The sequence below is a fragment of the Neltuma alba genome, unplaced genomic scaffold (genome assembly GCF_004799145.2).
Source record: "Neltuma alba isolate B1F8T4 unplaced genomic scaffold, ASM479914v2 tig00011289_pilon, whole genome shotgun sequence".
Taxonomy (NCBI): domain Eukaryota; kingdom Viridiplantae; phylum Streptophyta; class Magnoliopsida; order Fabales; family Fabaceae; genus Neltuma; species Neltuma alba.
In genome coordinates this window covers 1,118,927-1,131,793 of record NW_021635998.1, presented here as the reverse complement: position 1 = coordinate 1,131,793, position 12,867 = coordinate 1,118,927, and the positions used below count along the sequence as shown (strand labels likewise).

The following is a 12,867-nucleotide window of genomic DNA, read 5'->3' as shown; positions in this document are numbered from 1 at the left end:
CAAAATATTGCGCCTGACCTGTCAACAATGTTAGTGGCCATTAGTATATCGCCCATATGTGACTCATCCAACGATCATTTTGGGGTACTTATTCTTAAATCTTGTTTCTTATTTTGTATCACGGTGAAACTATGGAGTATAATTGTATTAAAAAAATATTTACCCAAAAGAAAAGGCTTGACGCTGACATCTTTTTGTCACTATGAAATTTAACCATTTTCTCGTCTCTATTTTTTCCCCAGTCGTATAAACAAGCATTGGAGTTTTATTTTTGTGGGTAAAGAAAAAAGCAAGGCGAAACTTCACGGTCCTTCCCGAAGGAATCTTACAGCAAATATCTAGTTCATTATTATGTTTTTGTCTCATTTCTGCGTTTTGTATTTATTTATTCCTGCTTGACAATATTCTGAAGCAGAAAACACCATTTTTTTAAAAGAGGGTTGCTTCGTTTGAACGTTTCCAAATCGCCTTATTTGACTGATCGAGATGCCGGAAACAAAATTAAATACAATAATCAAATATAAAACGAAAGATTTCAAAACTATAGACTCAATATGAGTGGTGGCTTCACATAATCAATTACGCACTCACACTGATCCATCATCGCCTATAAATACAAGCATACTTTAGCCTCTCAAACCACACAAATAACCTTAATCGTCTCGAGGTACCCTCCCTCGTACGTATATCAGTTTTGTTCTTAATTATCTGTCATCAATCATCATGGGAGTTTTCACTTACCAGAACGACAACGCCTCAAGCGTGTCTCGTCCCAGACTTTACAAAGCCTTGGTCGTAGATTTCGACAACCTCATCCCAAAGATTGTGGAAGCCGCTCAGACCATTGAAATCCTCGAAGGCAATGGCGGACCTGGCACTCTCAAGAAGCTCACTTACGTCGAAGGTCACTTTTATATATATATATATATATATATATATATGTATATGTATATGTATATCAACGTTCTTATCATTTCAACGAAAATAATTGCATTATAATCTCTACGTTCCCTACTCTTTGTCTGTGATTAAAGAGTCTGTGTTATATATGTGTGAGCAGATGGAGCAACAAAGTATGTGATTCAGAAGGTGGTAGCATTGGACGGAGCAAACTATGTATATAACTACAGTGCAATAGAAGGCACTGGAATGCCAGAGGGAGTGGAGAAGATGACTTTTGACATGAAATTAGAGGAAGGACCCAATGGAGGATCTGTAGGGAAAGTCAGTGTCACTTACTTCACCAAAACTGATGCCCCTCCAAGTGAAGAGGAGCTCGCTGCTGGAAAAGCTAAGGGGGAAGGCCTCTTCAAGGCCGTTGAGGCTTACCTTTTGGCTCATCCTGAGTACAACTAAGCTCTTTCATAAACCTTTTATATATATATATATATATACACTGTCATTATATTGTTGTTGTGGTTTGCTGTGTTTGTAATCAAGAGGATGATCTCTGGAGTGCTTCATGGTCAAGTTATATGGATCGGAGAGATAGGAAAATACATGGATGAATGTGAGGCCAGTCAAGTGGGATTCACATAAACTGATATGGAACCTATCACTTTGTTCCTACTATTATTTCACTCTGAAGTATTTTAGAGAGGGTCTATCCAGATTTGTGTTTGTCATCAGAATGAGAGGTGTTTCCTTCACTGTGGGAAATAAAATAATATGAGAAAGTGTTTGGTTTTCTTTTCTGCTGTCCCATTTTTTCTTGGCTTTGGATTTCTCAAATTTGACTTCAAGCTGGAGTGTTGAGAGAGTAGATTGGAGGATGTAATTTGATTTGAGTATGAATATATATTTGTCAATACTCTGTATATTGCGTTATCTGTCATTGACTCCGTATGTTTGAATGAAAATGAAGTATATATATTAATAATAGCGTGTTCAAGGGAGAGAGAGACAGACTTAGTCAAAATTTCTAGATGTCAAGAACTAAAGACACACACACACACACACACACATGGTCAGAGATAGTGAAGTATTCGAACCTGAAAGCTAGTTGGATGATGAGCTCATATATATTCTACTGACTATTGAGAGTTATGGCGGTCACAGCAGAAAAATGAGAAGTGCATTTATAATTTCCATCACTCCTCCGGTCCTTATTATAAGACCCAATTTGACTTTTTATTTGGTCCTAATATAAGACCCAATCCATTTTCTCTCTTATTATGCATTTTTTCCAAGATAATCCTTCTAATAATGATAGTTTTAGCCAATATACTTAATTAGCAGAATATTTTAGAATAACACTTATTTATTATAAATAACCAACTTAACTTACTTCCTTAATCTCCTCAAATAAGTCAATTGGGTCTTATAATTAGGACCGGAGGAGTAGTTAAATTAAGTAAGAGTTTGTTTAACATCAAAAGAGAATGTGGCCAAAAATAAAACATCAAAAGAGAATAAAATTTACATGAATTGGGTTTTGGACACTCCTAAAAATTAGAGTCAGGGCAGGTTTCAAGACTTCAGAAAAACACTTACAGAAGATTACACATCAACGAGCTTATCCAATATTAATTTAGATATAATATTTTCAATTTATAATATAAGAATGATTTTTTTTTACCTTGCTTCTTACATAAGATAAGTACTAGATAACTTAATTAATTTACAGCTAATTCAAATTGACCATAATGAAATTTATTCTAATTCTATTCCCCAGGTCTTGACTTCATTATAAAATATACACACAAATTATGACCGATTTGTAAGTGTGATGATGACCGATTTCAACAAGTTCTGTTAATTGTCAGAATTTGCATTTGGTTTCTCTTCACTCTCTAACTCTTCTCTTACTCTTCACTTCTTATATGGATTGTTCAATTAGCTTTGGATGACTTACATAAACAGAATAGATTTTTCACACTTCATTGTTCCAGCTAAAGTTTTAATCCATTTAGATCAGGTTTTAAGAATTCGGCTTTGTTATTCATTTTTCTATAATCAAATAATTAGAGCAAGAAATAGAAGGGAAGTAGCTAGCGAAGAGTAGAAGGAGAAGAGATTAAATCCCAAAAAAAAAAAAAACCTAAATGTTTTGGAGATATTGGGGCGGATTACACTAAAAGGAGGGAATATACGGACATCATGGGTGGTTAAAATTTAACATGGCTCTCAAATTAAATAGTATAATTATTATGGTTCTTAATTAGATGATCCATTATCCATGCATATGGAGGAGGCATTAAAAGCTTGAATGATAAGGAAGACAAAACTAGACATACTGGATATTATCCATTCAGTGATTGTGAAACCTTCATCGTTGTTCGGAAGAATCATTCCAAGAGATGCTCTTACTAAGGACATGGCATCTTGCGTTTAAAAAGTCAAACGTACTTATCTAAAACGGAACACAATAGTCTGGCCTGCATTAATTAATTTCCTCTTATTTCTGTTTTCTTAATATAATATTTCATTTGATTTTATTTTAGTCTTAAATATAAGACCACAATCTATTTTATCTCTTATATTTATCAATTTTTTTCAAAATAATCCTTCTCAGAAAAACACTTACAGAAGATTACACATCAACGAGCTTATCCAATATTAATTTAGATATAATTTTTCCATTTATAATATAAGAATGATTTTTTTTTCCTTGCTTCTTACATAAGATAAGTACTAGATAACTTAATTATTTACAGCTAATTCAAATTGACCATAATGAAATTTATTCTAATTCTATTCCCCAGGTCTTGACTTCATTATAAAATATACACACAAATTGTGACCGATTTGTAAGTGTGATTATGACCGATTTCAACAATTTCTGTTACTTGTCAGAATTTTGCATTTGGTTTCTCTTCACTCTCTAACTCTTCTCTTACTCTTCACTTCTTATATGGATTGTTCAATTAGCTTTGGATGACTTACATAAACAGAATAGATTTTTCACATTCATTGTTCCAGCTAAAGTTTTAATCCATTTAGATCAGTTTTAAGAATTCGGCTTTGTTATATTCTTTTTCATATATCAAATAATTAGAGCAAGAAATAGAAGGAAAAGTGCTAGCGAAGAGTAGAAGGAGAGAGATATAAATCCAAATAAAAAAAACCTAAATGTTTTGGAGATATTGTGGCGGATTACACTGAAGGCGGGAATATGGGGACATCATGGGTGGTTAAAATTTAACATGGCTCTCAAATTAAATAGTATAATTATTATGTTTGGTTCTTAATTAGATGATCCATTATCCATGCACCTGGAGGAGGCATTAAAGGCTTGAATGATTAAGAAGAGACAAACTAGACATACTGGATATTATCCATTCAGTGATTGTGAAACCTTCATCGTTGTTCAGGAAGAATCATTCCAAGAGATGCTCTTACTAAGACATGGCATCTTGCGTTTAAAAAGTCAAACGTACTTATCTAAAACCGGAACAAATAGTTCTGGCCTGCATTAATAATTTCCTCTTATTCTGTTTTTTTTTTTCCCCATGCTTTGTAATATTCTTAAGAGAACGTACACCATTTCCAATTAACACTATTTAACACATATACTACCTCCGGTCCTTAATATAATATTTCATTTGACTTTTATTTTAGTCTTAAATATAAGACCTCAATCTACTTTGTCTCTTATATTTATCAATTTTTTTTCAAGATAATCCTTCTAATAATGGTAGTCGTGGCCAATAAATTTGATCAACAAGGATATTTTTAGAAAGATAATACTTATTTATTATAATAACTAACTTAACTTATTTTCTTAATCTACTCGAATTAATTAACTGGTTCTTATATTTAGGACTAGAGGTAGTACTATTTTTGCCTCATTTTGAGCGTTTCCCAAATCGCCGCCGTTGACTAAAGCTGGAAAAGAATAATTTTGGGAAGGAATTTAAATAAATAGTGAGCAATACATATCATCAAAATAATGAAACGAATGATTTTAAAGGATAAAGTCAACCTGAGTTAATAAGAGTTAACTTGACCCAATCAAACTACAACCCATTGCCTATCAATAAAAGCACATTCTGGCCCCCTCTCATCAGAAACCACACAGTAACCTTAATCTTTCCTGAAACCCTCCTCGTATACCTAATTCTCTGCCATCGAAACCTCATCATTATCATCATGGGAGTTTTCACTTACCAGAACGACAACACTCAACTGTTGCCCCTTCTAGACTTTACAAAGCTCTGGTCGTAGATTCCGACGATCTCATCCCGAAGGTCGTGGAAGCAATCCAGTCCATTGAAATAGTCGAAGGGAATGGAGGACCAGGCACTGTCAGAAGCTCACTCTCGTTGAAGGTCCCTTTATACACATCATCAATCGTCATTATTTTTTGTTAATCTTACATTAATTGAATTACAATGAAGTAGATGTTATAACTGATGAAGCAGAATGAGAAGTCAATGAAATATGGATATATGCAGGTGGGAAACACAAGTATGTGTTGCAGAAAGTGGAGGCACTGATGAACAAACTATGTGTATAACTACAGCATAGTTGGAGGGAGTGGATTACCAGACAGTGGAGAAGAAAACATTTGAGCAGAAATTAGAGGAAGGAGCTAATGAGGATCCATAGGCAAAGTCACTATCACTTACTTCACCAAAACCGATGCTCCTCCCACTGATGACGAGATCACTGCAGGAAAAGCCAAAGGAGACGGCCTCTTCAGGGCCCTGAAGCTTACATTTTGGCCAATCCTTAATTACTACAACTAAATCTTTATAAGCTTATATATATGTGTGTGTATTATTAGTGAGAGATATTATATTTACTATCATATCTGCTGTACTGTGCTCTGTTGCGTTTGTAACCAGAGGATTCCTTGAAGTCTTTAGAATGAAGTTAGAGAGAAATAGAAAGATAAAATAGCGTCGGGGACCTATTATATATATGCACGGATTGCCATTATTATTTCTGTCTCTCTCTCTGATTATTCCTCTAAAGTACTTCAGAGTATCTATATTTGCCTTTGTAATAATGAGAAGCGTTTGTTTGTTTTTTTCTTCGGTGTCCTATCTTCTTGGCTTGGGATTGTTCCAATTTGATGTCAGTGGAATAGTATGTATATTGTTGAGAGTGTACTCGGAGAATGTAATTTAATTTTGAATTTGATGAATAGTTTGTCGCATTCTGTGTTTTGCTCTTCCCCATAAATCAAAATGTTATTTATGTATGAAGTAATATGGTCTGCCATCTCCATTTTGAATTATGATATGGTAATGAGTGAGTGTGTGTGTGTGTGTGTGATGGTCATAACGATGAAATATTCGAGTCTGAAAGATAGCTGGATAAGTTCAACACACACACATCGAGGGCACTGAGAGTTGCGGAGGTCAGAGCAAAAAACAGAAAACAAAGAAATCACATATAATTTCCATGTATTTTCCAAGTGATTTTAAATAATAATAAGGATTATTTATCAAATAAAGAACTTTTATTATGAGTACCATTATTCTGATTTCTCACTAATTCTCCTTAACTAGATAAATATCTTATTAATGATTAACTATAAGAGTAACTTGACTAATTTGAAGAGATTAAGAAAATTATTTAAGTTAGTTACTTGTATTAAATAGGTATTATTTTTTCCTAAAATATCCTTGTTAATCAAGTGTATTGGCTAGAACTACCATTATTATAAGGACTCCTTAAGAAAAAAATAGATAAATGTAAGAGATAAAATAGATTGAGATATTATATTTAGGATCAAAATAAAAGTCAAATAAGCTTTTTATTAAAAATCAGTATAGTATATATATATATAAGCCATATAAAATGAGAGATAATTGATCGGGTAAGAAAAAAGTCACTTATACATCCAAAATTAATTATCAGGGTTAATGCAAAAATCGTTATAAATCTGTAATAAGCCCCCCCAAACAAAATATAATATGATTTTATCCTTTTGCTTCTTACGTGCGACTGATATAATTTGATAAGTGATATACATATAAATACATATTATGTGTGAGAGTGTATTGTATAGATTAAAAGATGAGATGTTAGCGTGATATGACCATCTCTAGCCGGCAAATCCGGATTTAGTTTTCTCTCCGTCCTACCTTCTATTACATTCTCCGCGTTTTATTTGCACCGTTCTTTTAAATTTGGATAATTTAGTAAACCTCACTCTAATTTTATATAAATATTAATTTCATCTGAACAAATCCATCCAAACAACACTTTAGCCAAGAAATAACACTTTCATCATTATAGTCATTTGTAGGAAAAAAAATTTTGTCTTAAATTAAGTCACATTTAGGGTATTTGATTATCATTTTTCAATTTTATTCTTATTTAATTCTCGTTGAAGAAGAAAGAAATAATTTTGTAAATATGAAAAATTAATAAATGCATATTAAAAAATATTATCAATTAATGTATTCTTTGGTATGTGAAAATGAATTACAAATTATTTATAATAAGGACGAAGTGGCATAGTAGAGCATTTTATATATAGGTGCCATCATGGTTGGTTCCTTAGACACACTCTCAAATTAAATAATCCCATCATAATTAGATTTAGTTATTATTAGATAATATCCATGAAGAACATTATATATTGTCGTATTATAATAAAACTTAATATATTTAATGAAGAAGAAAACTGGACGATTCAGGGTTTGTCAAACCTTCATCCTGTTGAGGAATCATCGTGCATTATATTATTTTGTTTTATTAAAAAAATAACTGAGTAATTAAAATTTATTCTTGGTTTGAATTATTAAATTTAATTAAACGTATATATTACTGAAAGGCATCAGAAGCTGTTCACATGTGACTTGGGTTAGTTGTAGCAATTACACTTGTGAATCAATATACCCAATGGATTATAACATTCTCATCTTAAGAACTAATCTGTGATGACTTATACGACCAAAATGAATATAAAATCAAAGTACTTATATAAGTTTTTAAAATTTTTAATTATATATTTGAGTCGGGTGATGGCACCTACATGCGTCCTTAAGATCATACTGCGCCATGGTCTATTTTAGTTTGGACAGACATTTCTTGTAAGTAAAACTACATCATTCTCCTCTACATAACCTATACTACCACTAGTTCTTAGTATAACAGCTATAATAATTAATTTATATTAAAAATTAGCTGAATTAGTTATTTGTATGATGAATATTATTTTTTCTAAAATATTCTTATTAATTGTGTGCATTAGAGGTTGAAAAATCTTTAAAATGTGCAATCATTATAGAGATTATTTTGAGGAAAAAGAATAAATATTAGAGATGAATTAAGTGAATTTATTTCTTATATTTATGATCAAATTAAATCTTAACTATAGTTTTTATATTAAGATAAGATATATATCACTTTTTTTTGGCTCTATAATCTGTCTTTTTAATTTCCTAACTTGAAACATTGTAAATTTGATTAATAAAAATATTGATATCATGACTTTAAATATTGATAAAGAATTCATAATGATGACGTTTTATGCCATATTTTGTTGTTTTTTGAAAAAATTAAATTTAATATGTCCATCATTTTTTTGGCTAGCAATAGATGTCATCATTTAATAACACTTTATTTTAAGGTTACAATTAATGTTTGCATATTTAGTTAACGAAACTTAACAGTATCTCCATAGTTACGTTTTTTCCTTTTTTGTAAAGATTTTTTTTGTGTGTGTGTAAACCCAAAGTTTTTATCAATCTTTTGAATTTAAACTAATTTCTATTAGGCTAGAACCTCAAAATTAAAACATTTTAATAAGTGCGCTTCTAAACTTGAACTTGTAATCTCTTTTTTATGAGAGTGAAATCACTTATAATCTCAACTAAAGCTTGTTAGTTTTTTTTTCTTCTTTTTTTGTAAAGTTGAATTAACTAGAGGATGAATGGAAACTAAAAGTCTATTGGCCCAAAAACAAAGGCGAAAAAGTGAGACGTGGGAAGCTTCCAAGCTTAATTAATTAGTTCCCTTTAATTAGTCAACTGTGGCCGTTTCATGCGGGATTTTATTTAAAGCATAAGCTAGTTTGATTAACGTCAGTAGTTATTCTTTATATATAGTCTGAAGCCTGAGATAATGAAACATTCATAATTAATTCCGATCTCTTTATGAATATTGAATACTATTGATATTGATTTATATATTAATTAAATTACATATTTATTTCGTCAAACGGACAACTCATTGTCTCATTAGTTTCTTTGGGTGAATTTTGAAACTGGTCTACTTGATTCCTAATTATTTTGAAAACTGGTCTCAATAATGAATAATAAAATATTAACAGTAGGAAACCAAATTTTTTCACGAAAAGAAAAAAACGTTACGTTGTATGATGAGTTAATTTTGTCTATGGATCAATATTTGATAACTCTTTCATATTTAAGTTGATTAATCCGTCTTTCAACTCTTTTACGTTTTGTTTCTGGCCAAAAAAAAAACTCTTTTACGTTTTGTAAGGTAAGAAAAAGGAACTGTTTTACGTTTTGTAGTTCCCTCAGTCATTTATTACCATGAGGCCAAGAATTTTTCCCCTAAAACAATAGTCTAACTGAAATTCACACAGTTATGGCGAGAGAAAAAAAAACTAAAATTCAGACACATACACGTGGACGCACGCACATCTATCCACTATATCTTCCCCTATATGATTTCTTCATTATTTGATTGATTGAAATTCCTAATAATACTCTGATAATAATTTCTGATTTTATTGCATTAATTGAGTACAGTTCCAACGCAGAGGAGACAACATATGATTTTGAATAACATGAGTGTGGAAAATGCGGTACCTAAACAAATCACTAACTGATACGATTGTATTGGATTTTTATATGCCAGTGAGCAGTATAAATCCCACCACAGGCCTGTTTATGAATCTGCATATCCAAAAACATAACTCAAAAGCGTGCATTGGAATTATAATTTCCTCCATTGTTCTTAGCTTCCCGTATTGTCTGGTTCTTCGATATCAAGTAGTTAATATTAATTATGGGTGTTTTCACTTTCGAGCACGAGACAACCTCAGCCATTGCCCCAGGTAGCTGTTCCAGGCACTCATTCTCGACGCAGATAATCTCATCCCTAAGTTGTTCCTCAGGCCATCGCAAGCACTGAAATCCTTCAAGGTGATGGCGGTGCTGGTACCATCAAGAAATCAACTTTGGCCCAGGTCTGTTTATATATATATCTATATAATCTTTTCATAGCTGTTAATTAGAAGATATTAATGAAGAGACAAGATTAATATTTTAAAGAGTTTGGAAATATTGCAATGGAGCCCATACAAGAATGTGACGCACAAGGTGGAGGCAAGGGACAAGGAAAGCTTGGTGTAACATTACAGTGTGATCGAGGGAGATGCTTTATCAGACAAGTACGAGAAGATAACGTACGAGACTAAGTTAGAGGCATCTGATAATGGAGGATGTGTGATTAAGGGATCGAGCAAGTACGTGACCAAAGGTGACGATGTTCAGGTGGATGAAGAAGACGTGAAGGCTAACAGAGACAAAGCTTCGGGGCTGCTTAAGGCTGTCGAAGCCTACTTGTTGGCAATCCTGAGCTCTACAGTTAAACCACACGGATCAATCTTCACTATATATCATATCTGTCTGTTGTCATTTGTCGCGTTTATCTCTAGGTTCATTTCGTGTGGTTGTGATGTTTGTAAAATTGGGATGCCTGTTGCTGGGCTTCTCTTTCTCTAATTGCTTTTTTGTTTTACTTTCGGGCCTTCTGCTGTGGCCCATAATTTATGACAAGTGTTATGCTATGTGGGCTATTGGAATTTTCCAACATTTAATATCTCTTATACAAAAAATCTGATACGTACGAGACTAAGTTAGAGGCATCTGATAATGGAGGATGTGTGATTAAGGGATCGAGCAAGTACGTGACCAAAGGTGACGGTGTTCAGGTGGATGAAGAAGACGTGAAGGCTAACAGAGACAAAGCTTCGGGGCTGCTTAAGGCTGTCGAAGCCTACTTGTTGGCAAATCCTGAGCTCTACAGTTAAACCACACGGATCAATCTTCACTATATATCATATCTGTCTGTTGTCATTTGTCGTGTTTATCTCTAGGTTCATTTCGTGTGGTTGTGTGATGTTTGTGAAATTGGGATGCCTGTTGCTGGGCTTCTCTTTCTCTAATTGCTTTTGTTTTACTTTCGGGCCCTTCTGCTGTGGCCCAATAATTTATGACAAGTGTTATTGCTATGTGAGCTATTTGGAATTTTCCAACATTTAATATCTCTTATACAAAAAATCTGATAATATTATTAATAATGTATTAAATTCCGTGTTGGAAGGAAGTCAAATTGTGCGCATTTAGTCATCCCTTCGTTTTTTTGGTTCAAAGTTTCCTTCTAGGAATTCAGTTCAAGTGTTTAGAACTCTATTGCCGTGGCTTTCTCTCCTTTAATTTTATGTTAATGTTTCCGTTCTTCCATCGAAAAAGAAAGATATATCAAAATTTAAAATAGTCGTCAAAACATCTGCTTAATTAGAGACTATTATCATCACTAAAATAAAATAAAATATCCTTATTTTATTTTAAATAGCCAAAATTCAATCACGTAAACGATAGAATTGAATAATAACATCAATAGTTCTAATTATAAGACCTCATTTATAAACTTAAAACGAAATTTTATAAACAAAACCAGATGTGGTAATAATTAAAAGAAAACTTGGGGTCACGGCCCTTACCAATCTTCCTCCCTCCACTATTGGTAGTATAGCGGTTATTATTAGTATTTAGTAGTTTAATAATGATAACTCACGTAGACAATTGACGATAAATTATGGGGGACTGGTAGAGCAACCGATGGGTTGCAATTTTCAAGCTGCGCTGATGAATCAATAAAGAATTCATTAATTAATTTAAATTAGTAAAATAAAAGTATACCAACATTTCATTAAGGATGTGGACCCTGCCGCACAGGTGATTTCGGGTCAAAGTGTGGACTTGGACTTTGGGCTTAGCAGGCTATTGTTGAAAACTCACATTATATCATATATAATGTAATAACATATATATATATGCATATAAGTTTTTAAAAATCTCTAAGAAGAAAAGAAATTTTCTCACCGCAACACAGGCATGTGGCTAAGCCACCTTTCCGGCCAAATTAAGATTCAAGCAAATATCATAATGCACCCTCCGCCTGCACTGGAATGAAACGGAGAGTGAAATAATAAAATTATGCTTCTTGATTCATTATATGTTAAAAACATTCAAATATTTACATGTTTTAACAATTAGCATCACGGCATCACCTTTATCAAGTTATGTATTACAAAGAGTTAATACAATTTTTAGTCCATAAGTTTTTTCTCATTTTGATTTTGGTCGTTTAAGTTTATTATCATGGTTTTGATCCTCAATTTTTTATATTTATTATATTGGTCATTATAGTTTAATACAAATTTGAACCATACGATTTGAAGATAAGGTTCAAAATCTATATTTAAAATTTAAGGAACTAAAATTAAAATTTGTGCAAACTTAAGAGACGAAAGACTATATAATCCTTTCAAAATAGTACTCCTCCGGTCCTTATTATAAGACTAATTTGATTTTTATTTGGTCCTAATTATAAGACCCAATCCATTTTCTCTCTTTATTTATGCATTTTTTTCAAGATAATCCTTCTAATAATGATAGTTTTAGCCAATATACTTAATTAGCAAAAGATATTTTAGGAATAACAACACTTATTTATTATAAATAACCAACTTAACTTACTTCCTTAATCTCCTCAAATAAGTCAATTGGGTCTTATAATTAGGACCGGAGGAGTATTAAATACGGTTGCAGTGTTTTATTCTCATATTAATTCCTGCACTTAATTAATACTGCATCCAATCTTTGATATAAAAGTTTGTTTGACATTTAATTTGGTTAAAACCCTAATTCA

At 32.2% G+C, this 12,867-nt stretch overlaps 1 protein-coding gene and 1 pseudogene across 1 annotated transcript; both read left to right on the top strand.

The window, feature by feature from the left end:
* Nucleotides 1-641: 641 nt before the first annotated feature.
* LOC114711321 (class-10 pathogenesis-related protein 1-like) lies at nt 642-1,817 on the top strand. The gene is made up of 2 exons (XM_028895703.1): nt 642-904; nt 1,061-1,817. Exons 1-2 carry the CDS (start codon nt 724-726, stop codon nt 1,354-1,356), a joined length of 477 nt encoding a protein of 158 aa, XP_028751536.1. The 5' UTR covers nt 642-723; the 3' UTR covers nt 1,357-1,817.
* A 3,274-nt stretch (nt 1,818-5,091) lies between these two features.
* On the top strand, nt 5,092-11,265 carry LOC114711379 (uncharacterized; annotated as a pseudogene).
* Nucleotides 11,266-12,867: the final 1,602 nt, after the last annotated feature.

What these genes read in the sequence shown, in the direction of transcription:
- LOC114711321 (XM_028895703.1), top strand. Translation starts at nt 724, where the DNA reads ATGGGAGTTTTCACTTACCAGAACGACAACGCCTCAAGCGTGTCTCGT. An exon ending in GAAGCTCACTTACGTCGAAG is followed by an intron (nt 905 to 1,060) that starts GTCACTTTTATA and finishes ATGTGTGAGCAG; the next exon opens with ATGGAGCAACAAAGTATGTG.